This window comes from Triturus cristatus, chromosome 10 (genome assembly GCF_964204655.1).
Source record: "Triturus cristatus chromosome 10, aTriCri1.1, whole genome shotgun sequence".
NCBI classification, from domain to species: domain Eukaryota; kingdom Metazoa; phylum Chordata; class Amphibia; order Caudata; family Salamandridae; genus Triturus; species Triturus cristatus.
This window is the reverse complement of record NC_140593.1, coordinates 93,786,446-93,813,833: the sequence shown is the minus strand read 5'-3', so window position 1 is coordinate 93,813,833 and position 27,388 is coordinate 93,786,446. Positions and strand designations below refer to the sequence as shown.

Sequence of the window (27,388 nt, the reverse complement as noted above, 5' to 3'; positions counted from 1 at the left end):
GGTCCATTGGGGGCTTTCCCTCCTCCTCTGGGGGACTAGTTAGTTTTTCGTCTATGGGGCGACAGGCACACTGCACTTTGGGGGGGCTGTCTGGGCTCATGCAGGGGTGCAGGGAGGGGGGAGTTCTGTTGGGAAGGGTGGGCGGGGATGGAGTGTTTGTTTGCACCGCAAGGCGAACCCTTTACTGTATTGTTGTTTTCGAGATGCTCTTTGGGGGACGACTGATGGCTTCCATGTATGATGGGGGGTAGGGATTTGACTGTGTTATCATGGAACGTTAACGGACTGGGGGATAGGATTAAGCGTGGTGTGGTCCTGCAGTATCTGAAACGAATCTCACCAGATGTGGCCTTCCTGCAGGAGACACACCTTATAGGTAATTCCTTTCATGCCATGAATCGGCGAGGCTATCGCTTGGTGGCCCATTCGGGCTTCACTTCGGGCTCGCGGGGGGTGGGCATCATGATTAAGAACTCGCTCCCATTGGAGATTGATGAGGTGCGCCATGATGAGAGGGGACGTTACACTGTCTTGGTGGGTAGAATGGAGGGCAGAGTGGTCGTTTTTGTATCAGTGTACGTTCCGCCGGGGTTGCAATCTACCACGTTTGCGGACCTGGGGCGCCTCCTCCTTGACCTCCCGGGTGGGCTTCTGGTAGTTGGGGGGGGACTTCAATGCGGTGGCTTCTGGGTCTATGGATCGTCATCCCCCCAGGGACCTCCCCCGGGCACAGGCGTGGCTGTCCGGCCTTTTAGATACACTAGGATTGGTGGATTGCTGGCGACTAAAGCATCCCGTGCAGCTGCAATACACCTTCCACTCGGGTGCCCATGGTAGCCTCTCGCGGCTTGATTATGTCCTTGTCCCTGCGGCCTATGCTGGGAGAGTGGGAGAGGTGCGCCATTTGGCGCGGGGTATTTCAGATCACTCCCCACTACTGTTGCACTTTGATGTCTTCCCGAGGGGGGAGGGCAGGGTAGCCCCAATCAATGCCTGGTACCTGCGCGACCCCACTATTCGAGCCGAATTGATCAAATCCTTGCAGCGGTACTTTGAGGAGAATGTGGGGTCTGTCCCTTCGGCTATCTCCCTGTGGGAGGCTTTTAAGGTAGTTCTCAGAGGGGAGGCCCTCTCCTTTATCTCCCATGCCCGGAGGCGCGAGCGGGAGGAGGTAACCCGGGTGGAGGCCGAAATTACTGAATTAGAGGGTGACCTGGGGAGCGGGGTGACGGATGCCACATTGCATGTTCTACACCTCAAGCAGGCGGCCTATAGGGCCCTCGTCACGGAGGCGGCCAGGGGCCTCAGTAGAGAGCAACAGGGGCGACTGTATGATGTGGGTGATAAGGCTGGTAAATTGATTGCGTGGTTGGACAAAAAGGAGAGAGCGAGTCGTGTGGTTCCGTTGATCGAGAGGATGGATGGTGTGTGTGTCACCGAGCCGGACGCCATTGTCTCCTGCTTCGCGGATTATTTCCGCGAGGTGTGTTCCCCGGTTTCTCCCTGCTCGGAGGAGGATTCCCAGGCCCTGCTTCGGGATATCGCGCTGCCCTCCCTTTCGGTGGAGGACAGGGATTCGCTGGACGCTCCTCCCACCTCGGACGAAATTGCCCTTGCTATCCGCTCGGTCGCATCTGGCAAGGCCATGGGCCCCAATGGCATCCCTATCGAGCTGTATAAGCTGCGACCGGATGTACTGGCGCCCCACCTGCGCGCGATGTTCCTGGCGGCCCGCTCGCGGGGTTCCCTTCCGCCGGACCAGCGTCTGGCCACGATTGTGGTGATCCACAAGGAGGGGAGACCCCGTGAGCGGGTCACATCCTATAGGCCTATCTCGCTCTTGAACGCGGAGCCCAAAATCCTCGCCAAGGTGCTGGCCAACCGGCTGGTCGGCGTGGTGGGCGATTTGGTCCACCAAGACCAGTCCGGCTTCATACCCCATCGTAACACGGCCCTTAATCTGTGACGCTTGCACGGGGTGCTCGCGCGTGTCCCGTTCGTGCGGGAACCGGCCATCTTGGCGTCCTTGGACGCCACCATGGCGTTTGATACGCTCGAGTGGCCATACATTTGGGCGATGCTGGCGAAGTTTGGCTTCGGACCGGGCTTCATCAGCTGGGTCAAGTTGTTGTATTCCGGCCCATTGGCGCAGGTGGTGGTGAATGGACGAGTTTCGGCCCCATTCGCACTGGGACGGGGCACGCGACAGGGTTGCCCCCTGTCGCCTCTCCTGTTTGCACTGGCCCTGGAGCCCCTGGCGGAGTGGCTGCGGTGGCACCCTTCCATCCGTGGTCTCCGCTGGACCCCCGAGCATGAGGACCGTGTGTCCCTCTACGCTGATGATATCCTTCTATATCTCGCCTCCCCGCGTAAATCACTGATCGTCCTAGTTGATGTTTTGCGCTCATTCGGTCGCAACTCAGGCCTCGTCATCAACTGGGCGAAATCCTGTGTATATGTGCTTGCCGGGGAGGCTCCGGTCCTACCACGGGACTGTCCGATCCAGATTGCCTCCCAGGGGTTTCGGTACCTGGGTATATATATTACTCTGGACCCGGAGGCCCGCTACGAGCGGAATTTTCTGCCCCCCCTCCAGCGCTTGAAGGAGGACGTGGTGCGTTGGCGGCGTCTGCCGCTTTCGCCGCTCGGCCGAGCGGCCTTGTTTAAGATGATGTCGTTGCCGCGCTTTCTGTACGCTCTCCAGAACACTATGGACTTGGTCCCGGCGCGCTACTTCCGTGAGGTGGAGAGTTTGCAGCGTCTCCTGTTCTGGGACGGGAGGCCACGTATTGCCTTGGCTAAATTGACGCTCCCGTGGTACGATGGGGGGGTTGCCCTCCCGGATATTAAACGGTATTACTGGGCCTCCCAGCTAGCTGCGATTAATCATGGCCTTTACGGGCCCGCTCTGAACCCGGCATTTGAAATGGATAAGATGCTCCTGCCCGGTGGCGACTACAATCGAGCGCTCTACTCTGGCGCGCCGGACCCTCGCCTGACGGGACCGACGCGTGTCATGGTGCGTGTATGGCACGCGGCTAACGCAGCTATGGGGTGGAAGGACCGTTTGACCCGGGCGTCACCGCTATATGCGTCTGCGAGGTTGGGCTCCCTGTGGACCTCGAAGGGCTTCGAGAAGTGGGACACGATCTGCATCAGCACAGTGGGAGATCTCTGGACGAGGGGGGGATTCAAAACTTTCGAGACGCTGCAGACGGAGTTTCAGTTGCAAGGCAGGGAGTACTTTCGGTACTTACAAGTCCGCCACGCGCTGGGCTCCGTCTTCCCGGATGTCGCGTCCATTCCGGAGTCTTCCCCCCTGGAGGACAGAGTGCTGGATGGCCATGTCCCAGACAGCACGATCTCCCTTATATATAAAAAACTGATCAACGACCGATCGGGCCTGCTGACTGGCCTCCGCGAGGCCTGGGTTGCCGATGGGCTGGAATTGGACGACGAGGACTGGATTTCCGCGGTGGCCTCTCCGAAGGAGGTGGCCATCCCGGCTCGCCTTCGTTTCGTCCAGCTTAAGATCCTCCACCGGGTTTACGTGACGGGGCCAAGGCTTCTACATATGGGCTTTGCTGAGGATGGACTGTGTAAGCGTGGCTGTGGTGCTTTGGCAACTTTCTTGCATATTCTGTGGGAATGCCCAAAGGTGGAGCGATTCTGGCGTGGTGTGCACGAGGTCCTGCGAGTGGTTATGCGTGTCGCGCTGTTGCCTGAAGCGAGGAGATGCTTGCTGAATGTGTGGGAGCCAACTGACTACTCGGTTCCGCAGACGCGGTGGGTGACTCTGGGATACATGATAGCTAAGCGTGACATTGCTCAATTGTGGGGATCCCAGAGGCCCCCGGCGGTGTCGGCCTGGAAAGAACACATGGATTGGTGTATGTTTCGTGAAAAGGTGGTGTATGTTGCGAGGGGTAAGCCTGGGGCGTGGGTGAAAATCTGGGGCCCCTGGAACGCCTATCGCGGGGGTATTTGCGAGCCGCCACTGCTGCCGGCTGCCTCACCAGCTCCGTCCCCCTAGCCGACCCCCTCCCCCAGCCATGGGCACGTGGTTCCCCAGTCCCTGATCTGTTCTCATTCCCCTCTTCAGAGTTTGGCGATTGGTTGGGGTCCCCCACTTAAGGAGCGCGTGCTGTCACTTGGGATTGCGGGTTGCCTTGCGGGTGTGGTTTTTTGTGTTGTTGTGTTTCGACAAAAGGAAACCGTATTGTGGGTTTGGAGTTATGTGGCCTGCACTACTGCTATCTCCTGATTTACCTTTTTGCACCGCCAAGAGATTTTTGCTGTATATATGTCATATGCTTCTGCCACTCTAGCGGCCGGCCAGACGGTTGTAGGCCCATACCTGTAACTATTTGAGATTGCAATAAACGGTTTCAAAAAAAAAAAAAAAGAAGGCAACTCGAGTAAAGCAATGGACTATTCCTGTCCTGCTAATCTGAAGCACAGATGGCAGTGACACCTCCCTGAATCCCTGATGAAATTGCAGACTCTGTAGAAACAAGTGAAAAGGCATAAGTAAAAGCCCACAATAAAAAAATCTTTAAAATACACCATTAGCATGAAGCATAAAGCTTTAGAGAGGAGCATAGAGGTACTCTTACGAGAATTAATATTATGCTCTTTCATAGGGTTGTTATGAAGCACTAATGTGGGAGATATGTAATCATCATGTGTCAAGGTATGAATATTTAATGGTGGATATATTTATCTAGCACCACCAGAGAGAGAGGTCTGACGTGTTGTGACATGCAGGCACATGAGGGCTAAAGCATGTAATAATTTGCTGTGTGCCAGGAAGTTGTAAATCGTTTATATGATGCTAGAATGTTATGACGAATTATGCAATTTAGTAATTATGTTTCTCTGTCTCAAAGTCTTTGTTTTAAAATCTGTCCTGATGAAAGTAGTGTCGCCATAACGATTTCCACTGAGACACCGCGTTGACCGATTCTTTTTAATAAGTGATTAGACGTTAATAAAAAATGTTTTTTGTACTTGAATATGATATAAATGTAATAGGGGACTTTTAATAATTGGATGTGTTTTTAACATAGATATGCGGTGTATATTATTTAATGATCCAATAAATTATTTTTTGAACGATAGTGAGACAGATTGATTTCATAATTTCTGTGTACTGTTTGATGTGTGTTCATGTGAATATGTTTGGATTTGCCAAATAGAGTTTTAAGTAGATAAGTATTTATGCAGCGCACAAAGAGTAACAACGTGAAAACATAACACATGGAAAATTCCAAGCAAATTTAGAAAAAAAATCACATTTTAATAAATCATTTGAGACCATAAATGGCAAAAATGTAATCCATAGAACTGGAGACATGCAATTTTTAAAAGCTTTAAGTAACAAGCATTTACAATGCAATGGTCTCGGCATTGGTAAAGTTAGAGCTATTGGCATTGCTCATGACATTATTTTTGTTTATGTTTTTAAAACATTTAAAGAAACGGCATTGTTATTTACAATGTCAATAGCTTAATCACTCTCAAATGCGAGACCTATTGCATTTGCACCCACACACAGCCACCTACACACACACTGATTAAGCTATTGACATTGTAAATAACAATGCTGCTTCTCTACATGTTTTAAAAACAAAAACAAACAAAAATAATGTCATGAGCAATGCCAATAGCTCTAACTTTAACAATGCCGAGACCGTTGCATTGTAAATGCTCGTTTCTATGTTGCCCCACGTCTCTGGAACTCGCTCCCCTGTGCCTTACGTAAGTGACCTAACTTGCTTAAAATCAGAAAACTATTAAAAACGGAGCTTATTAACGATTGAGCGCCCTCACGACTTCCTCGCTTCTATCCGCTGCTAGCGCGGAGATACCCCTGCCGGGGTGATTCCAGCGCTTTATAAATTCCTCATTCATTTTTAGTAGAAGTACCAAGGAAGGAAACGCAGTCTGCTTAATACACCCACTTCAGCAGCAAATCGCATCCCACAGTGCTTTCACAATCTGGGCACACTTTACAATTCTGTTGATATTGTATTTGGTGGTTTGTCATATTGTAAGTCAGTGGATAGTAACTGGCAGGGTTGGAGTAGACTAATGTATTCCTCTGTGATTGATTTTAATGGATAGTGGCCATCTAGATGGTGTTATGAATTAGGGTGGAGCAGTATGTGTGGCTTTGATGCCGTATTATGTGTTTGCGGGTGATGTAGATGAGGCAGAAAAACATGAAATGGATATACCTCTCAGGAGGCGAACACTTCGGCAACTAACGCTTAACCAAGTATGTGACTGGAGGCATGTTGTGTGTGTGATGATGACAGCAGCTGTGTCTTATATGTACCATCACTGTAGGGTATGACCTGGCTGTACCATTGAGGAGGCACATGTGTTGCCACCCCGATGGCTTAGAGCTGTGTGGTGCTCTAGATGGTGAGTGTGGCTTAACTATAGGCCTGATCACGTTGGTGTGCTTGCAAACTTGTGTATGTGTGCCTTCTACCGAATGCTCATCTAGGTGGCTGAAGATACGTGTGCCAGATTACCCCTATGTTTTTGTGTAACTGATCATCGAATATGCACAGGATGGTTTATCTCGGCCTGAATGCCTACGTCACAGATTGTGCCTGTATGCCTGGCATTTTGTAGCATACCTGGGTACTTAACACAAGTGTTCACGTGCATATCTCTGTGTAACTATACGTTGAGATGTGTGTCTGGAAATGTTTGTCTAGCATTTGTGTATAAATGCGTCAGTTTATCCCTGCAGTTGCACGTGTGTTTGTGTGTAACTGTGTGTTTGAATGTGTGCTCCTGTTTACCCGTGTGTCTCTGTCGATCTGTGTGCCGAACCCCTCGCACCGCACCATTGCCCCACCCCCTTGCTGGCCTGTAGGTGAAGGTTGCACCCCTTAACCCAGATTAACAGGTGTGAGGCATGAGGAGCTCTGGGCCCGGTGTGAATGAACTCTGTGCAAGGCAGAGAGCAAGAGACAACAGTCATAAAGATTGCACCGATAACCGCCGGTGCTCAGCGCGCGCTCCTCCGTCACAACTGGGTCATCTCTCAAGCAGCAGAGGCGCGTCACTGACCCCGGCATAGGGAAGGTGCGCGTGCTCGTCCTGTGCTGCTAATAGACTGCTGTGACCAGGGCCGGACTGGGTACCAAAACCGGCCCTGTCAAAGTGCTCGGCCGCCCCCTCCCCATATGGAATTCGGAAAAAAATTGCATCAATATAACAGAATATTAAAAAAAATAAAGGAATGAACCAAAAGCTAGTCACAGCAGCCCTGTCACTGAAGTGGACTCCTTTTCAGTTGGCTGTGCACATATGCACATCAAACGTTGCCTCTGCAAAACATACTTGCGTGAACAAGGCAGCATCGCCTATATACAATTAATCAGGATTTGTAAAGCGAAACTGTTTTACTGGTGATAGTCTCCAGGCACTGTGGGATCGATCATGCTGCCTGTACCTATTGGTTAAACACCCATGTCTTGAGGTTGACTATATAAAAGTGAACTTAGGATGCTAGTTATGACCACTATGCTTCCGAAAACAATTTCACCTGTTGACATGAGCCCTACCTGTCCGTCGCCGCTCTGACTGGGCCGGGTTAGGCGGTACCGCAGGTCCTCCGGGTCACGTGGCCGCTGTGAGGAGTCCAGTTCGGGCAGCCCCCTCGAGGGTGAAGACGGGTAGTCATGAGGGGGACGGTGCCCGGGGGAGAAGGAGCGGCGACGGGGACTCCCTGGGTGATAGCGATAAGGGGAGCGGGAACGAAGAGGGGACAGGTTCCCTGGGCTGTGCAGGGGATAGGCATACGGGCTACTTGGAGAACGGGGTCGGTCACCAAAGGGAGAGCGCAGCCGTAGACTAAGGGGCGAGAGGTCCCGGGAACCGTGGGGCACGTAAGGGCGCAGCGGAAGCGGGGGCAGAGGGGAGCTTGAGCGCAAGCCACGGTAACCTAGCGGTGAGCGGGACCTGAGGGCACGGGAGGAGCGGGACCTGGGGCTACGAGACCTGGGCCTGTGGTCATGGGGGCCGTAAGTGGGTCGTGACCGGTGGGAGTAGCGAGGCCGGGAGCCAGGTAGACTACCGGGGGAGCGGGGCCGGGAGCCACGGGAACGAGGCGGCGAGCGACGGAAATTATGTGGGGAGCAAGGCCGGGAACTATAGTGCCTATGAGGGGATCGAGGCCGGGAACCATAAGGGGAGCGGGGCCGTGAGCGGCGAGTAGCAAAAGGGGAGCTGGGCCGGGAACTACGGGGCCTATCGGAGGACAAGGAACGGGGCCGTGAGCCGTTAACTGAGCGGGGGCCGTGCCGGGAGCCACGATGACCATGAGGCGAACGTGACAGCTTATCCCGCGGCCTCTCCATGGCCGGGCTCTGTTGACACGAACCTCCGGAAGGAGGAGTGTGACTGAGCCGCTGTGTCAACAACCAACATGAACCCCGACTGAGCTGTCGCCGTGCGCACGTCTCTCACCTCCGGGACCCAGGCTCCCCTAGTCAACGGCACCGGCCATCTTGAAAGGACTTTCTCCCACTTCCATCCATGCATCGGTATATCCAACCAAGCGAAACGCCCAACCAAGCGAAACGCGTGCCATGTTTCTAAAAAATATAGTTATGATTTCTTTTTTGGTCAATTTTTACATTTATTGTTTTTTTAAGCATAGAAATACAGTATGAACAGGCAGTCGATCTTATCCGTGGCACCATATCGTTAAAAGATAATTATCAATTATCCAGAGCAGCAGAGCAGACCAGAGCAGCAGCCTAACCCCGCCGCCTTTCTCCGAGGCGAAGCAGAAAATCCCTCGGAGAAACGCCACGTCCTTTTCGGATTTGGGGGCGTGTTTTGCTGTTGTCTCCTCCCTGAGACTTCTCGCAAAAAACACGCCCCCCGATCCGAAAAGGACGGGGCTTCAACGGAGTGACTGGACCTCTTCTCCAGTGGCTGGCCTGCATTTAAAAGGCCAGCCAATGGAGAACAGGAGAGAAGAGGGGCGGGTGCAAGCCCCTCTTCTCAAAGTCATTAAATCTCGCAAGCGCAGCCTTCGCTAGCCGAGACCTAAAAATATGCCAAGAAGCTGAAAACACTAACTATGGGTATCTGGTCGCACTGGGCCAGGACAAAGTCACAAGTTCAGGCCGACCGCGATGGAGTGCGGGCCAGATGCAAGGACCGGGTTCGTACAGCTGAAAAGGTTAACTTCTCAAAGTCCATCTCACAGAGTTCAAAACTTCAGGATTTCACAGGAGGCACTCACCTGATGCGAGCCAAGGGTTCAGGTCTGAGGAGGCACCTCTTGGGGATTAGGAACTCACACCAGCAGAGGCCATTCTGTCCCAGGCAGGCATAGGTGCTGCTGGGCAGCGCAGAGAGGTCTCTGGAGCTTGTTATTTCCCTGTAGCTCAAAACCGGTCGTCGGGCAACTGGCTCTTTTCTCATTGGCGATTGTTAGTGTTGCTGTGTATCGATTTTATTAGGGGAATCGGTTGCATACAAGAACTCAGTTTTACTTTTTTGCATTTTGTAATTTCTGATGATTTATATTTGTTTTTGATTTTTTAATGCTAAGATGTTTCTGGGCCCATTTTGTGCTTTGGAAAACTTTAAATCAATGTTTCAGCAACTGTTTCAGCTGACACCTACTCAAAAAGCAAAACCGAACAGTGCTGGTCACTGCCAAACTGACCCTGCTTTTTGTGGTTCATGGTGCATCACACTAACAGCTCTAATGTGTACTGTTTAATACAAAGGACCTTTATAGAGGAGCCTTGATTCTGTTGCTTGCAAAACATGTTTCTGACCTTCCAGCGTAGGAGGCCAACAGAGGCGCTAGCAAGTGTGCATTTTTTTGTCTGGTCTACCCTTTAGATTGGAGAGTACCTGCATAAGACTTGTAGCAGTGGAAGGTGTATCCGATGGGTGCCAGTATTGTTGCATTGTGTGGTGAGGTGTTAATTGTTGGGTGTGGGTACCAAGACACAAAGAATCCACTAAAAGGCTATTGGTGTTGGCATTGTGTGAGTGTCTGTGGCACCTCTGTGGTTTCTAGATGTGTACTTGTCTCCCATACTGGAATAAATCTTTAATTCTATACAGCATATTTTTTATATCGCTTGTAGGACAAGAATTGTCATGGTATCTTATTCCATTGCAAGAGAAATTTGTGTTTACCACTGATTGAGTGAAAAAATGCCTCCGCGTGATTATCCACTTCAACAGTGGTTGTGGTTTCCATGAGACTATGAACATTTTTGGTACAAGTGCAGGCTCGGTCATGCAACCTCTGTCTGATCTGTCCCTGCAGCTGGAATGTAACGTGTGGTCGTTGTCCAATGGTGACTCCTGCAGAACCTGCTGCTTACACATCCGCTTGTGACACTGTCAAGCCCCCGAGGCCCTGCTTTGGTGTTGCCCGTGCCAGGACGTTAATCAAACATCTGAGATACATTGTATGGCCCTTTGGCAACAAATTGAATTGCTGTGGTCACCTCCACTAGAGCGCCAATTGCTTTTTGTTTTAAAGCTCAGAAAAAGGGAACCAAAGGTCTGTTTTCACATGGGGGAAGGGCCTTCTCATTTGGTTCTGAGTATTTCTGCATATTACTTTGTGGAATAACATAAATTGGGAAATACAGGTCTTTTGTACTTGCAACATAAGGGTCTAGAAATGCCTCACCAAGAAAACCTTGGCGGTTATTAAAATTACATCAGTGGAGTTGAGTCTGAATATGTTGCTGGCAAATTCAATGTGGGGATGAATATTTGTCAAGGTTGATAGGTGGACAGCAGTGTTTAGTTTCAAGAATTGTAGACTATTGTATCCCTGTGGAAATTGAGGTTGACGTGCTGGAAAATAATTTGGGAAAGGAAGAATGACCAGGAAAATATCCGGTACACGGAGTAATGTCTCACCACTGCATCAGCATTTGTGTGGATAGATGGGGGAAGTACCATATGCCATTATTTAAAACTAAAACCAAGAGCGTTACGTTTTGCTTTATGTAGGATCTGTAGGTAATTGCCCAGCCGTTCTGCCTAAAGTATCCTTAAAATCTTTCTGGCCATATTTCTCCCTGCTTTCACTTATGCACACGGTTAATCCTTTGCAGGTTTGCAAACTGGTTGATTATGCACTGAGCTCCGCCTTGTTTAAATCAATATTCTCATTGCAAAGCGTCTCCAGGCAATGCCGGATTAAAAATTTGGTTTATGTAAACACTCCTTGGCAGTTATGGAAAACCTGTCCAATTCTGCATCTGGGACAGAGATGCTCTTGGGGTGATTCTGGTGTAAAAACAACAGTTGATGGACAGAATGCAGAAGTATATCATACATTCACCCCAGTACAGAGATCTGGGCCTAAATCCATCGTTTTTTTGCTCACCATGCCATTCCAGTTTGAACCCAGCCATATGCAAATCAGTCTTGACCCTGTGCCTCATGGGAACAGTCCAGCCCGAACTGCCAAGCCAGGTCCTCCCTGGACTGGACACAAGCATCCTAGGACCGGTTTCGGGGTTTCACCCCTCTTCAGCCAGGATAGCTTGATTCCAGTGGCATGGAGAGCACGGGACTCACGTCTGAGCATACCCGTCCCACTCGGGGTGACAAATGCAAAAACAACAGTTGATGAACAGAATGCAGAACAATGTCATACATTCACCCCAGTACAGAGATCTGGGCCTAAATCCATCGTTCTGATTCTGGTGTAGCCCTGATTTGGACCTGTGTTGGCCGTTTTCTACTCCAAGTCAAAAGAGCTTGTGTTTCTGGAGTGAATAGTTTACTGCTTCCCTGGGTACATTCCATCTCTTGGAGGCTTGGTCGGTTAATACACATTTTTTAACATTCAAGCATACCGTCATCCTTAATTTACATTTGCTTTTGCCTAGCCAGCATGTTGACCTGATGCGTCCGCTTCCATCTGTCGCAAGTTATGCTAATCTCAAGTCAAGACTTGTTTGTTAACCTCAATACAGCAATGTACAGGTCAGATTCCTTCAGTTGAGGCAGGCGTTAATACCTCTGTTGGCGTTTAGGCATGACTGGAAGTGATAGGACTGGAAGGGAGGCTGGCTCCACATTTTGTGTTTGTACCCACGCTTCTTAAGGAGCGATGTTTACAGTTTAAACCATACTTTCTGACTTCTGAAGTCCACAATCTTATTTCAGCTGTTGATGTTGGTCTGAAAACCCCATGCTGCATACTACATGTGAGAGTAGTTAAGTAATTTGAATGTGAAGATTTCAAACACTGGGGTTTTTATTCAATTATTTTAACTTCAGGTCTTATTTAGAGTAACAACAGTAAAGTTCAATGGATTGTTTTATTGTAATTTTCATAAAACCACACAGTTGTATTTTATCACCAAATGTATTTAGTGACAAATTAATTATAGCTTATTTTCTGTATATGAACGGCTTGTTGCTGTATAGATTATTTGTCTTGTAATGGTTTTAATTAATCACACAATACATTTATTCTGACATAGGCAAGTAGCACCAGTAATGGTAAGGTGACACGCGGTTAGGGTTACCAGTGACTCTACCCCCGGGACTGGCTTTCATTTTTACAAGCTTTTGTGTTCAGGTGTCTAAATAAGACTAAACAAACCCCAAAGTGCAGTGATTTTTTTTGGGGGGGGGGATTATTTTTTTTTTAATTGAAAGTCCAGGAGTGGCAGCAGGGTGTTCCGTGGACGCGAGTGCCTGTTTGTAATCCTAAATGGCCAAAAGCAGTTGGGTGCAGTGCAGGATGGGTTGTACGTTGGGCCTTTTGATTCAATAGGGATTGGAGCTACAAGTGAGCATGGGAAGTAAAGTGTGGCTCTGGTACTTGAATATCACTTGGGGAGAAGGCGTGACATGGGTGCTTTATTGGATGCAACAGTGCCAGTAGCATGAGGTGCTTAATAGCCGAGTGTTCTCTTTGCAGATAGTGGAAGTTCCTAGCATGACAAAGATGAAAATTGCTTTAGATCTAGCCGGCCCGTTGGATATACTTGGCTGTAGGAAGAAAGATCAACAACATCTCTAGAATATTGCTCAAGATTGATAGTTTGTGAAGCAGGGGACACTGGAGGTAGTACTGGAGTTTTGAAGGGAATTGACTTTTTTTTAAAGAGCAGATGTTCACAGACCATAGAGCTCAATTTGTGTGCAGCGCTAATCCAGAATTTCTAATGGGGTATGAAATTGAGCATCAGAAGACGGTTTTGTATGTCTTGAAGGGAAATAGTCTGGAGGTGAAGAGTCTGTAAAGTGGTCACCGAGCTTTCAGCTGCCAATTAAAAGCGGATTATATTGGTAGAAAGTGATTTCTGAGATAGCTTAGCCTTTCCAAACGAATGATAAGGCCACAACGAGCAGCTCTCATGATCTAAGAGGAAAGATCATGGAAAATTCATTGAATTTCGGTTGTATAAAGAGGATACGAAAACTTGAGTTGGTTGAGGAGGAGGACATAAATTAGGGGAACAGTGACCGTGATCTGGCCATGGAGAGCCTGCGATCATGTGAAATTGTTTCTGATATACTTTGAGAGTGTGAGAGTTCTCTTTTGGAGGCAGCAGATATCTCCTTTGTCTTTTTCTATAAAGTATGCAGGTAGGCCTATTGTGCGGTCTGTAATTGATATATTTTCCTGAGTGCCCACGGCTGAATTGAAGGATAATGGATACAAAACAGTCCTTTTCCTGGGTGCTCAAACTTCTGGGAAGACCACAGGTTTCTGGGTCAATAGCATGAAGATAGGTTTGCTCTACGTGGGATATCTAGAATTTTCCCTGCACAATAGTCTGAGTACTTAGCTTTGCAGTAAAAGCACGGAGTGCAAAATACTTCATTGACATGGCTGGTCCAGCAAGTCTCGCATTTGTAACACTTTACTATAGTTGGGGTGATACATATCTGATTGAGACCCACATTGTCTTGCACTTTTGGGTCTGGTGTGTGTCCAGACATGGGTCTCCAGCTCGTTGTTCCTGAAGTCAACTCTGAGGCAAACGTCAAGCACCGAAAACAATTATTTACAAAGTAGAAGGCAGAGATGTGTTTAAGGACCAGTAGGAAGGAAAGTATGACTTTGAGCCAGAATGCATTTTTTGTATCTATTGGGACTTGACAGCTAGTCAAAAATTTAGGACAGAGAACTTCATTCACGAGCCATATAAGGTTTGTATGCAGTGCTTCTATGTTTATTATCAAAAGTTCTCCAGGATCTGAGTGCTGTAGCTCTTTTTGAACACCTTAATTTAATTCAGACTCTGATTATGAGTACAACTATTTCTAAGCTACGAAAGCACATATTGTGAGTGGTATGATATAATCTTATTTTTTGTGTTCAAACAGGTAGTCTTCGCTGTTTCTGCCGCCCTGAGTGACGATGGGGAAGGGGTACAAGGTGGTGATTTGTGGATTGTCTAATGTCGGAAAAACAGCCATCCTGGAGCAGCTTCTTTACGGAAACCACGCTGTCGGTAAGGTCTTCTTAGGATTGTTTTTCGCTTAATCTGGCTTAACTGCCTGCATTTATTATTACACCTACATTTAACTTTCATTGTCCCTTTTTGATCTTCTAAAGTGAAAACAAACTGAAAATGGTATGTACACAGTGTACAGAGGAAAATACTGCATCTACAATAAATCGCAAAATAAACTGAAAATGCCGTAAAAGTGCGCTCTACAAAGCCATCAATCAACCATGGGTTCGTAAAGCACAACTACTCACCCTTGAGGGTCTCAAAGTACTGGGGGGGAAGTGGGCGGCTCTGTTGAGTGCGGAGGTCATCTGAAAAGCCAGGGCTTGAAGTACTTCCTGAACTGGGGCAGGGTGGGAGATTGCCGAATGTGGAGGGGGAGAGTGTTCCATGCTTTGGCTGCAAGGTAGGAGAAGGACTTTCCTCCCGTTTTAGTCTTGTTGATAAGTAGGATGATGGCCAGAGATATCTAGGCGTATCAAAGGTGTCTTTTGGGTGTGTGGAAGGAGAGTTGACTGTTCAGGTATGTGGGTCTGGTGTTGTGAAGGGCCTTGTATGCGTGGGTGAGTAACACTATCATCCCGGAGGGTATCCTGTTAGGTGTGAGTCTAGCTAAACCTAGGGCCTAGTGGAACTACTCGAAGCCAGGTCTTCAGCTTCTTGTGGAATTCAAGAAGTGAGGAGAAGGCTATTATGTGTAGAGCAGGTCCTTCCACCTTTTTTGATTGATATTGCGGAAGGCTTGACCACTGGATTTGGCATTCAATATGCACGGGGATGTGTGCAAGTAGGAGTCTGTACGAGCAGCTGTATCTGGAAAGTTTGTGAAAGCAGATGCAATTATTGAAGTGCCATGTAGTGACCTTGTTGGTCCTATCTCTGTTGGCCACCAGGTGGAGTCCTACGGTGAAGTGCACTTCATGATGATCAGGATTTTGGTCTTGTCTGTCTTCAGTTGGTCTTCATTCAGTGGGTGATTTAAGTCCTGTGGCCATTGAACCTGATCTTGGTATTTGGCATCTTGTCCGTGAGGGAGAGAATGAGTTATGTGTCATTGGCATAGGAGAGAACGTTGAGGTTGTGGAGAGCTGATGATGCTGGCTAAAGGGATTGTTGCGGGGATTCTGCACCTACACAGAACTATGCGCAGGAAAACAGGACCTCGGTGTATAGGGTTGTATTTTCCTACCACCTTAGTAACCAAAATCCCAAAACCGACTTGCTAAAGTGTCTCATTCGTTCTACATAATTACGAAGCTACACATGATTAGACAACCCAGAGCACAACACTCCCGACTCTCTCAGGAATCGCGGTTGCAAGACATACCCTTTCGCTCACTCACCCGTACTTGTCCACAATAAGAATTAGCAGAGTCGCTGTAATAGTTCAAAATGTTTATTTTAACTATCGTGCTCTATAATGCAGTATCCGAGCCACTACCAGCAGCGAAATGCATGAACCTAAAACAGTTAGCATTGTTACAATTCCATAGAATATAAAGGGGGATGTCATCGTATACAGACAGTGGAAAAAGGACTATAAGGCCTAACCACCCTCCCCTTGACTAGAAGAAGTTTTATTATATAAAAGATCATCTTTGGGCTTTTTCAGCAGACCCCATACCTTAGAGCCTAGATGGAAGTGTTGCGTCATAGGCACAGCATAGCTCTTCTCCATGGAAAGGTCTCTCTCCAAGTGTGTGTTGGAAGAACATGCGTCCCCATAATACCAAAGCATGAGTTTCCAGCAGTGCAGCTATGTTTAGCATGTTTTGTCTAGGTGCTAGGGACTGACCAGAACAGAATAACAAGGGGCATTGTTTATCGACCTTGCACATCGTGTTCAGACTGAACTCCAGGAACTAGCAGAGAACGCGAAAAGCAGACAGTTCTCATGTGAAAGGCACAAACAGAGTCTTGCAAAATAAAGGCATGTAATAACGTGCGCAAAAGCAGCATCATGGCAGCAGAGCTCAGGCTAACTTAGCAATGTCGACAATGACCCTAATGGCCATATAACAGGATCATGTATGCATTGAAGAGAGTCGGGCTCAGGGGGGATCCTTGAGGAACTCTCTAGATGAGGTCACAGACTGGTTCTTTTCAGTCAGGAAGGAGCAGACCCGTTGGAGTGTGTCCTTTGATTACAATGTCATGAAGAGGTTGTATGAGAATGGGGTGGGAGACCATATCAAACGATGGGGAGAGATCCAGGAGGATGAGGGCAGGCGTATCTCCTCTGTCCAGAGCCATGCGGATGTCATGCATGTCGATGAGAAGGGCTGTTTCCTTGCTGTGGTTGGGTCTGAAAATAGACTGAGTTGTGTTGAGGTTTGTGGTTGTTGATGCATTCTGTGGGGCATCTGTGGATAATTTTCTCAAAGACCGTTGCCTGGCATGATTGCAGGGAGGTCGGTCTGCTGCTGGCGAGCCCTATATGGTCCGCGAAGTTTCTTCAGCAATTGATGGACTGTTGGGTGTTTTCAAAGCATCTCAGAAGATTGCAGAAGAGGTGGAGGCATTAAGCATTGTGTGAGCATGGTGCTAATTGGTTGCAGTCCTCTAGAGTAGGCATGTGGGGAGCATCGGTCTGATGGGACAGATTTCATGGTGGTGACGGCTTCTTCTGGGGATGATAATGGGCCCTATAATTAACATTGGTTCTTTGGATAAGATCAGGATGAATTTGGCGACGTCTGTCTTGTCCAGGTAAGGGTTGAAGTTGCTGTAAACGGTATTGATTGTGTTGTGGAAGGATTGAGAGGGATTGTTACAGAGGTCCTGCAGTGTGGTGATCAAGTGGAGGCGGCCGCTGGTGAGGTGAAATCATTTACAGTGGCGGAGATTACTTTGCTTTTATTGGTGCTGGCATCTCTGTGGCCCACCAGAGCGATGCGTTTGGTGGTCTGGATCATTTAGTGGTAGGGTCTCAGGATGGAGAATATTCCCAGAATAAATAATAAGCATTGGCAAAGCCAGTACGTCTCCCCTTTGGAACCTACTGACTTGGCAATGCTGAACAGCATCTGTGAAAAGAAATGGTTTTTGTCAGTGCTGGTTTGTATTAGCAGTAAAAAAAAAAGCTGTGATGATGCAGCCTGTGTTGGCGGGCACATCATTCTGTATGAGTGCACTTGCATCAACACGAATGCCCACTGAAGGACGCAGTTGCCATTTTCTTTTATATTTTATTGAGCAATCTAAGATGGCAGGTGCCAGAAATTGTAAAAAGATCTTTTAAGGAGGGTCTTCAGCAATTTTCAACCTGGCCCTCCAAATAATATATATTTAAAAAGTAATAGGGGAGGTGGTGGGCAATGGAGGAGTCGGTAGGGGTAGCGGGTTTGTGGAAAGCCTGGGGGAGTGGGCGGTGAGCATGAAAGCAAGAGCAACACAGGGGGTGGGGGGCACACAAGAGAGCACACAAGGGGCACAGCAACACGAGGTGGGGGGATGAAGCACACATGGAAGACCGGTACATGGAACATAGTGGGGCATGGGAAGAAGTGCATAGAAGAGAGAGCAAAGTCCGCATGAGCGGCTTGTATTTTTGGTGAGAGAGAAACAATAGGGGGAGAGCTAATGGAGACTCTTATGGAATGCTTAACCAAGAAAGGAAAAAGCAGTTCCCTAAAAGGGAGCAGCAGAAGGACACATTAAGATGGTGGTAAAAAGCTTATGCTCCTGGAGAGGGACAAACACAAGATGGACAAGGAAAGCCATCATGATGACCTTGTTTTAAATTGAGCCCCTCATTACCTAGAGAGAGAGCATGTTACATTTTCTCAAACAGCGTCTGCATCTGATGACAAAAAAGCACGAAAAATAAATAAAGCTAAATTATCATTTCTCTCCACTAACGGAATACTCCAGGTATGCGTGTTTCCAGTCAGATATTATTGAATAAAGGCCATGTTGGTTTGATCATCTTGGAAAGTCGCATATTTACACAAAAAAATGAACTGACAGTCATTAAGGAATACTGCAGAATTCTTTGGATCACCAGCAAACCTTTCAGAAGGTGCGAAGGGCCTACGAGAAATCCCAACAAAAGAGGAATGTGCGTAAAAATAATTCACAAAAAAACTTCTCTCTCTCTCCTAGGAACTGGCAGTGCCCTTTGACCTGAACTTAGTATCTGTGGACAAAAATACTTGGTTAACATTTGTTCCCCCTGTTTTCATTCATGTCTCCTGTGTGAGAGATACTAGCTCTAGATGGAGGGACTTTTTAGGTTTCGGCTGGAGATAGGCATCCGAGAGCTTCTTGGAATCAATCCAGATTCCGAAGGTCTCGGAGGCGCAGTTGAAGCCCCGCCCATCGTTTTAATTGGCTAGCGTCAGCTTCCATGCAAAACACTGCCTTTTGATTGCAAAGGGGGCTTTTTAGTCCCTCCTTGTTGCCGCCTTGTCTCCTTTTGGCCACATCCACCGGGATTTGATCTTTTATCGGCGGTGTGACACTCTCCTCTTCATTACTCCCTACGCACTTTTTTAGGTCGAGGACCGCCGGTCTGCCGAAGGCAGAACCGGAAGTCGGAGATTTAATGACTTGGAGAAGAGGGGCTTGAACCCGCCCCTCTTCTCCCCTGTTCTCCATTGGCTGGCCTCTTGAATGCTGGCCAGCCATTGGAGAAGAGGTCAGTCATTCCGATTAGGCCCCGTCCTTTTCGGATCGGGGGCGTGTTTTTTGCAAGAAGTCTAATTATCTCCTCCAGCCAATGGCTGGAGGAGAGAAAAGACAAACACGCCCCCGAATCCGAAAATGCCGCTGCCTTTCTCAGAGGCATTTCTGCTCTGCCTCGGAGAAAGGCAGTGGTGTGTTTGTTTCTCCCTGGAAGCAATTCGCTTTTCGGCGAGATCTCAGCAGCGCCAGCTAGACCTATCCTATTGGATATTTTGTCAAAAGTCCCTTTGCTTGGTCTGTCCTCCCTCTCACCAGTCCGTGCTTGCCTAAATGTCTGTCTGGATGCGTGCACTTTGTGTTTGCATGTGCAGCACAGGGGTTGGCGAGAAGGGTCTGCCAGCCCGTCCCTCCTGCTGACGCTTTGCAGTGAAAGTGAAACCTCCCAGTTTAACGCCAGCCAGGGTGCCACTGCCTCTAGCCTGTTACTGACCCGAGAGTCGGGGAGGAGCCCGGTGCTACTACCCGCCTTGAGAGCTTCGTCACATGGGTCAATGCGTGGCGCCGTGACCAGGCTTCCTGGCCTGGACGACTGTTTTACGAAAAACTACGGAACAGTTGCTCCCACCGCAAAGTATGCAAGTACGCTTTCCCGATACCTAGCCAGTGTATTATGGGTGTTCCTTTATATTAGTCTGAAAATAGACCCCCACCCCAGTTTGTGACGTATATAGCGCCGTCATTTCGTCTTTTGAGCAGTCGGGCCTCACAGAAAGCGCGGGTGAGGTGCACAGGGCGGGGGGGGGGGGGATTTGCCTTCAGGCCCACAGTGGTCACGTCAGAACGGAGCTGTGTGCGATCCATAATGGCCTCGGTTCCCGGAGACAGTGGGGTGTGAGAAGCAGCATCCCCCTCGCTTTGCGAAGAGGCCTGGATCTTTACTCGGTAAGCTTAGTGTTTACCCACTCCTTTTAGAAACGTTGTTCTCTTGGGGTGGCCCAGTGAATATTCCATTGCACAGCTTCATTTGGGAGTTTGTTGGGAACTTCCAGGTCACACAGGTGGAGTTCTCCGTGGGAAGCGGATGGAGGTGAAGTGTTATTACTTTTTGTTTGCATACGGTTGTGAACATCGTGTTGCTGTTAGACGTGTGCTAAGGTGTAACAAATTTGCATGTATTTTTCTTTTTTTTATGTTCGCAGCCTACACGGACAGCTTGCACTCCTGACACTCTATGCATCCTCCTTTCACAGTGTTCTTCCTCATTCTTTGCGATCGCTGTTCTACTTCGTGTTTTCTTTCTTAGCCTTCCTGTTTCTACTTCCTCCTCTTTCTTAATCCTTTTTACCTGTACATCCTTCTTTCTCTTCCCCCTTTTCTCTCCTTCCACTTTTCATCCTAGCATTTGATTCAACATATTGCTGCAGTTTTGCAAGTTTCTTAAAAACACGAGTTTGTGTAAAAAAATAAAAAAAGGCTCAATTGATTCTCAATTGCCTTGCAGTGGTAAGGCAACCATGTTGAAACAAAAACCGCTCAGTTGTCTTACAGTGATAAGGCAACCATGGTAAAGCATCCAATCGCACAGAGGCAACATTGGCATCTGATATAAGAATGCTATGCGTACACTGATATGAGCACAGGCATTATTTCCTCTTTTAAGGCCCGGCAAAACACAAAGTGTATGGCATGATTTGGGCACGCAAACGTGATTATTCAGCTTGGTGTTTTTTAGGTTCAAATATAGGCTTTATGCTACTTACTCAAGCATCTGATTAATAATTTTCATATTATAATATATATCTATTTTCATCTGAAACGGACGAAAAGTTATTCAAACTTGCTGCATGCCTGACACCCTGCAAAAGTTAACTGGCCGCCTTTTATCTGTACATCCATAACTTTATGTATGCATTTTATGTGCTGTCTCCGATCAGACAACAAGCAGCAGGGGTTGTCCCCTGCAGGCACTAATAAATAGAAATATAATTCAAACCGGGTGGAAAATTAACCTTCTATTTCATAAAAAGCTTTTGTTTCACTTTTCACTGAAATTCACATTTTAATCACACTGTTTCCAGAGCAGCAATTCTTTCGAAGGGACACTCGGATGTTATAAGTATTTCAAACAAGCTGCTCCTGGTTTCTTGTCTAACATGCCTCCAAGAGACTAACCACCTTCTATAATTAATATGAAAAGTGCTAGATTGGTCCTCAGAACTTTAACAATAACAAGAGGGGGGATTCAAGGCCCTGAAGTGTGAGCCCAAAAATTAACCAGAAGCTGCAGAAAGGTTTTTAAACCTAACCTGGGCCACCTTTTATTACAAGGTGTGGGTACTGAACATTTCTTTTTTCTGCTTCTTTACTATGTTAAATCATTACTTATTGGTGTATGAAATTTGAAGAGTAAAAGCGGAATTTGTATTGTGTTGTTTCTTGAGACATCTGTGTACTTTTGTGCATCGGGATCTTTTTTTATAACAATGCGTGTTAAATGTCAGAATAACTGGATGCTAATGCCACAGATTGTGTTGAATAACTTGCTTTTGTGTGCAGAATATACAGCATCATTTCCGTATTCTTGGCGATTAAGTAAGTCAACCCTTCTGCCTAATTAAGTTCTCCACTGTAGCATGTTTCCAATAGGTCCTCATTGAGCTCACGAGTAATACCAGTGTTCTAGATTCCCCTATCCTAAAACTACAAATGGGGTGGGCGGGGTGTTGGAGTAGGTGAGGTTGCAAGAGATCTGATCTTTATCTAAAGATTGTGTAACAGCTGCTAAGAACATTAGCCAACAAGCATTTACAATGCAATGGTCTGGGCATTGGTAAAGTTAGAGCTATTGGCATTGCTCATGACATTGTGTTTTTTTTTTTTTTAAACATTTAAAGAAACGGCATTGTCATGAGCAATGCCAATAGCTCTAACTTTAACAATGGCGAGACCGTTGCATTGTATATGCTTGTTTTGTAATACGGGTTGTATATGGTCACTGACTTGCATTGTAATAACTTAGATTTTAAGTGGTAGGTAGTACACAAAGGTAAAGACCTGTGAAGTGCTCTGGTGCGGCTGTGTGTGTACACTGGAAGCTGTCTCATCCCGGGCTGCCACACACGACGGGGGGGGGCGCTGAAGCCCTGTGAGTCCAATGGGTGTTGCGCGCCTGCTGGGGAGGGAATTCATGGAGAAGTAGGAAATGGGGGGGGGGGGGGGGCACCAAAAAAGACTGTGCGACCAGTGCTAGGGCCAGCCCTGGCTGGGAATTTTGGCCCAACCCCCCCCTCCGAAGTTCGGGTCTAGTTGCGCCCCTGTAACTATGCAAATGCTCCTCCCCATGGCATGAGATCCGGACACTGCAGACAGTGCTTCAATGAGATATAAGCATATCACACTAACCTTCAGAGGTTTGAAAGCCTTGCAATTCTCCTCGCTGTCGTCTGCATGCCTCGCATTGCTCGAAGAATACCTCTCAGTTTTCATCACTGGAACATGGGCCTCATGTTACATGTCCCTCCATGAGGTATGACACACACACATGCATGCCCCCCTCACTCACCAATAGGTGCATGAGAGCCTGAAAAAGCTTATCATTTAGACAGGAATGCATTATTAGACTGCGTAAGTGTGACCATCTGAACTGCTGCATGGGGGGCATAAAAGGCACCCTACGACTCCCTACTTTTCACCCTACAGCACTTTCCATACTGGAGCTTAGGGTGCCATGTTTCACTACAGAGGAGAATGGGTTGAAAAGCACAATAGACTATAAAGTCAGGGCTGGCTGAAGGTGTCACGTGTGACATCGTATTATATGTGCCTTTGTAAAGTGCTTCACCTTCATACCTTTTGCAGAGGCTTCCAAGCGCATTCTGGGGTCACCAAGGAGTTATTCTTAATGCCCCAGGTCCAGTGCTTTGAATAAGCAGGTACTGCCCGGCACTGAGTACCTACACTTCTTAGCACCGCTACAATACATTTAATGGGAGAGTACCGGCAGTTCTCGGGGGTTAAGCAGGTACTCTAAATAGTGATTACCTGCACTTCTATATTTCCATTTACAACACTGCCCACTTCCACTCATGAGCCGTTCCGCAAAACCAGGTTTTTCTTTGCATTCTGGTATTTGAATTGCTGTTCTTAAAATAGTATCAACTGGACTACAAATCCCAGAATAACCTGCGGCGATAGAAATACTTACCTGTGGAATTGAGAAACTAAAGAGCACTGCTGAACGGACCCCACGTGGGATGATACACATTCCCTTGTTGCGCGTGGTTGGGATTGGGAAACCTGTGTGCGGACTCCACTTTCACTAGTTTGTGTGAGTAGTTAAACATTGCAAAAAAGACAATGTACAGCCCCTCCCGCGGTCCACCCCGTGGTGTGAAAGTCACAACACTGGATGCCCTAGTTTCGGTGGGGGTGGGTTGGTTGGAAATGATTTGGAATGTCCCAGGCTGGCCCCCAGGTGGATGAAACGCGTGTGACGTCATCGGTAATGGTGGAGGGGTGGGCCTCCAATATAAGCCCCGGGGGGAGCTGGGAGGAATGTGTTTTGGCAGAGAGAACTGCTACTTCAGGTGAGGTGTATGGCTTCAATTGCGTTGCCATTGTGGGAGCTCAGGAACCTAGTTTAGCAGTTTTTGCGCTCTCATTTTCATCCCTTTTCTTTTTGTTTGATATCTTTCTAATTGGTGTGTTGGTGATGCATTATAGTGACCCGTTTGTTTTTTATTTAACTGGAGGTTCTGTAGATTTAAGGGCCGGTTCTCTAGATGTAAGGGTCGGATCTCTAGATTTAAGGGCCTGTGGAATAGTAAGTGGTCCTTTCCACCTCTGCCCGCGTGCTTGACTTGCACAGTATGCGATACGCGCGTTATGGTAACCCTACTCCACTTTTCAATGTGTTTGTGTGTGTGTGTACTTGCTGAGCTTTGGATTTGGATAAAACAGCTCTCCTCCTGCGGCCTCGGCTGCCGACCCCTTTAGTCATGCCTCGGCCTGGTGTGCAGCAGGGATCAGCACAGGGACCCTTGCATTAGATGCTGTGACCTGTAATGTAGATGTAAGTGAAACCGACTCAAAAATGTATTGCTACAATTATGGAAGCAAAAGCGCCAAGTAGAGTTAGGCTTACCCATACAGAATGTCTCCTCAGATCGAAGCTGCTTCGGGATAGAACGTCCGCGGTCTGAGTTTCGGCGATGTGATTCAAAAGACTGACCGGGCGTGTGGGTCACCACATCCGACTAGATATGTCACGGGGCTATCCATTCTTGCGTTTCCGCTTCTTAAAACGGAGCCTCTATCGTACAAACCAGGGCAAAATTAGCAGACTACAAGTAAATTAACAGCTAGATGGACTGGGTTTGTCAGTAGATGGGGCACTAAACAATCGCTCTTTAGTAAACAACAACAAGCGCTGCTCAGAAGTGCCTGGGGTGTTGTGGGGAGAGGCAGTAGAACCGGGGTGGCTACCCCCGCAGAGAGTGGCGGGGTGAGGGACAGTCCACCCCTGCCCCCACTGCAGCCGGGAGTGTTTGTGGCACCACCGAGCTGTACCTGGGCAAGACTTGTCGTCCCCCTCCGAGGCTGGGAGAGTTGTGACTGGGGTCACCTCAGAGGAGACCCACAGGAGGGTACAGGCGCTGCGCATAGCGCTACGAAGCCCCCCAGAGTGGAGCGCAGCGGCAGCAGTGACAGGGAGCAGATGAGCCGTATCAAGAGCAGACACTGGCTGGCACCATAGGTGCCCAGTGACGCGGACGCAGGAGCCCTCTCCCCACCCCGGTGCCCTCCACCCCCGTGCCCTCTCACCTCTGTTCAGCGGGGAGTCCCGTGAGCCTCACCCGCCGCTGTGGGGCCGAGAGCCGGGAAAGAGTCCGTCCTCCCACGACCCAGCCTGGAACAGAGCAACACAACCGGTTTTGGGAGCCGTTGGGGGAGAAACGCGATATATTAGGAGCAATGCGAGAATCCAGCTGTGTTGTCTCTTTAAAGAACAGGTTGTGGCCTAAAGAAGCAACTTTTGCAGGCGATGTCGGTGTTGTTAAGGTGAGGAGACCAGAGCAGCAGCCGGACGCAGGGGGAGCGGACGAGCACACCACTGCCTTTCTCTGAGGTCAAGAAGAAATGCCTCGGAGAAAGGCAGCGGCATTTTCGGTTTGGGGGGCGTGTTTGTCTTTTCTCTCCTCCAGCCATTGGCTGGAGGAGAGAATGAGACTTTCTGCAAAAAACACGCCCCCCGATCCGAAAAGGACGGGGCATGATTGGAGTGACGGGACCTCTTCTCCAATGGCTGGCCAGCATTTACTAGGCCAGCCAATGGAGAACAGGGGAGAAGAGGGGCGGGTTCAAGCCCCTCTTCTCCCAAGTCATTCTCTCTCGCGAGCGAGACTGCGCAAGCGCAGCCATCGCTAGCCGAGACCTAAAAAGGATCACAAGAAAATACTTCTAATATGTAAGGAAACGTGAAGGAAACACCACCATCCTTTTGTGGTCTTTCTAGCTCTCTGCCTGCTGTATCACTGTATAGTCTTTCACTTTTTACCTCAAACATTTTATTTACTTTTCTCGTTATTTTACAGTAGCGCATCTGAAAACGTCGTACTGAGCTGCTCCCTCCTTCCAAAAAATAAAAAGATTGTTGAGGCTGGTGCCTATGTCCTCGGGAGTTTTCACACCCCTTAATGGAAGTCGCAGTTCAAAGCCTTGGAAAACGAGCTGGAAAACTACAATTTACATTGGTTTCAGCACGTTTCCCTGCCACCCTGTGATATTGGAGGCTCACCGGGAGACAGTGTGATGGTAGCCGATATAGTATATAACACAGTGACACCGTGTGAGTTGGCAGGTATGCAACTCAGTGAGAATGATCTAATACTTGAATAATTTTTTCACTGTTCCTACCAGAACGGGTACATTTTGACTGGCCAGAACAGATTTTAGCGATAAATATATTACGAGAAGAATTGTTTTCTGTATTTGAAATTATTGCAGCCCCAATACTTCATTTGACTTACTTTACATTTGAACAGGAGGTGAAGTGGGTGCCACTTCTGCTTTGGCTCCCAAGATCAATGTGTATGTGTATAGATCTATGTCTGTGGCTCTGTGTGTGTGTGTGTGTATGTGGCTCTGTGTGTGGGTGGCTCTGTGTGTGTGTGTGTGGGAGGCTGTGTGTGTGTGTGGGGAGGCTCTGTGTGTGTGGCTCTGTGTTTGGGAGGCTTTTTTTGTAGGTGGCTCTATGTGTGCTGGCTCTGTCTGTGTGTGGGTAACTGTGTGTGTAGGTGGCTCTATTTGTGTGTGGGTTGCTCTATGTGAGTTGCTCTTTGTGGGTGGCTCTGTGTGTGTGTGTGGGTGGCTTTGTGTGTGTGGCTCTGTGGGTGCAAATGCAATATGTCTCGCATTTGAGAGTGATTAAGCTATTGACATTGTAAATAATAATGCCATTTCTTTAAATGTTTTAAAAACAAAAACTAATGTCATGAGCAATGCCAATAGCTCTAACTTTAACAATGCCGAGACCATTGCATTGTAAATGCTTGTTACTCACATTAGCAATGTCGCTGTGCGAGGCCATGGGTGCGCCCGAGGCATTCGCAGGTTTTGGTCTTGTGGTCTCTTCCCACCCCGCTCGGAGATCGATTCACGGCACTCTCAGGGTCGAAGACACACGAGGTGCTCCCCGACGGATGAATGTTTTTCCCTTTGTTTCAAATAGCGGATAGTCTCCCCTTTTCTCATGGTTGGGATGCTTGGCAGCAGGGACATCTTAAGGATTTTGGGGGCCCTGGGCCAAACATATTTTGGGGGCCCCTTTTCAGAACAGCTTTGAATTTATGATCCAATTTGAGTCCCTGTTTCCCACACAGTTTTCACTTGCTCAGCTGCGGTAGCGATCCAGTTTGCATCATAGGCATTAGCCTATATAGTCCCGCTGCAAACGGACGCACACAACTGACAGTGGCAGGATTTAGTGTTTCCTGCCCTGCTACTAGGTTTTTAATACTTTTTAAATTGTATATGTGGGGCTGAATTACTCTGTGCTTTTTAACAATTTCTCCTACCTATGCGCACTTGCACTTTACTTGATTCTGCTTGCCTACACCTCCTTAGCTGCTCCAATTCGCATCTCGCTTTTCCTCCAGTCCTGGTCCGCCACGGATTATACACAGATTGTGCGAAGGGCTGGGGCTACTACCGGGCTCCTCACTTCCGCCCACGCAGTTTCTGCTTCCTCAGCTGCGTTAGTGATC

At 48.2% G+C, this 27,388-nt stretch overlaps 1 protein-coding gene across 2 annotated transcripts in view; it reads left to right on the top strand.

The window, feature by feature from the left end:
- The window catches only part of NKIRAS1 (NFKB inhibitor interacting Ras like 1), a 144,936-nt gene that overhangs the window by 60,119 nt on the left and 57,429 nt on the right, over positions 1-27,388 (top strand). Inside the window, exon 2 of one of the 2 annotated variants that reach the window (XM_085630512.1) lies at positions 14,371-14,498. In XM_085630512.1, the coding sequence (XP_085486638.1) occupies positions 14,405-14,498 (94 nt within the window). In that variant the 5' untranslated portion in view covers positions 14,371-14,404. The remainder of the gene's footprint in view (positions 1-14,370; positions 14,499-27,388) is intronic. The other variant, XM_085630511.1, reaches the window with a different exon arrangement.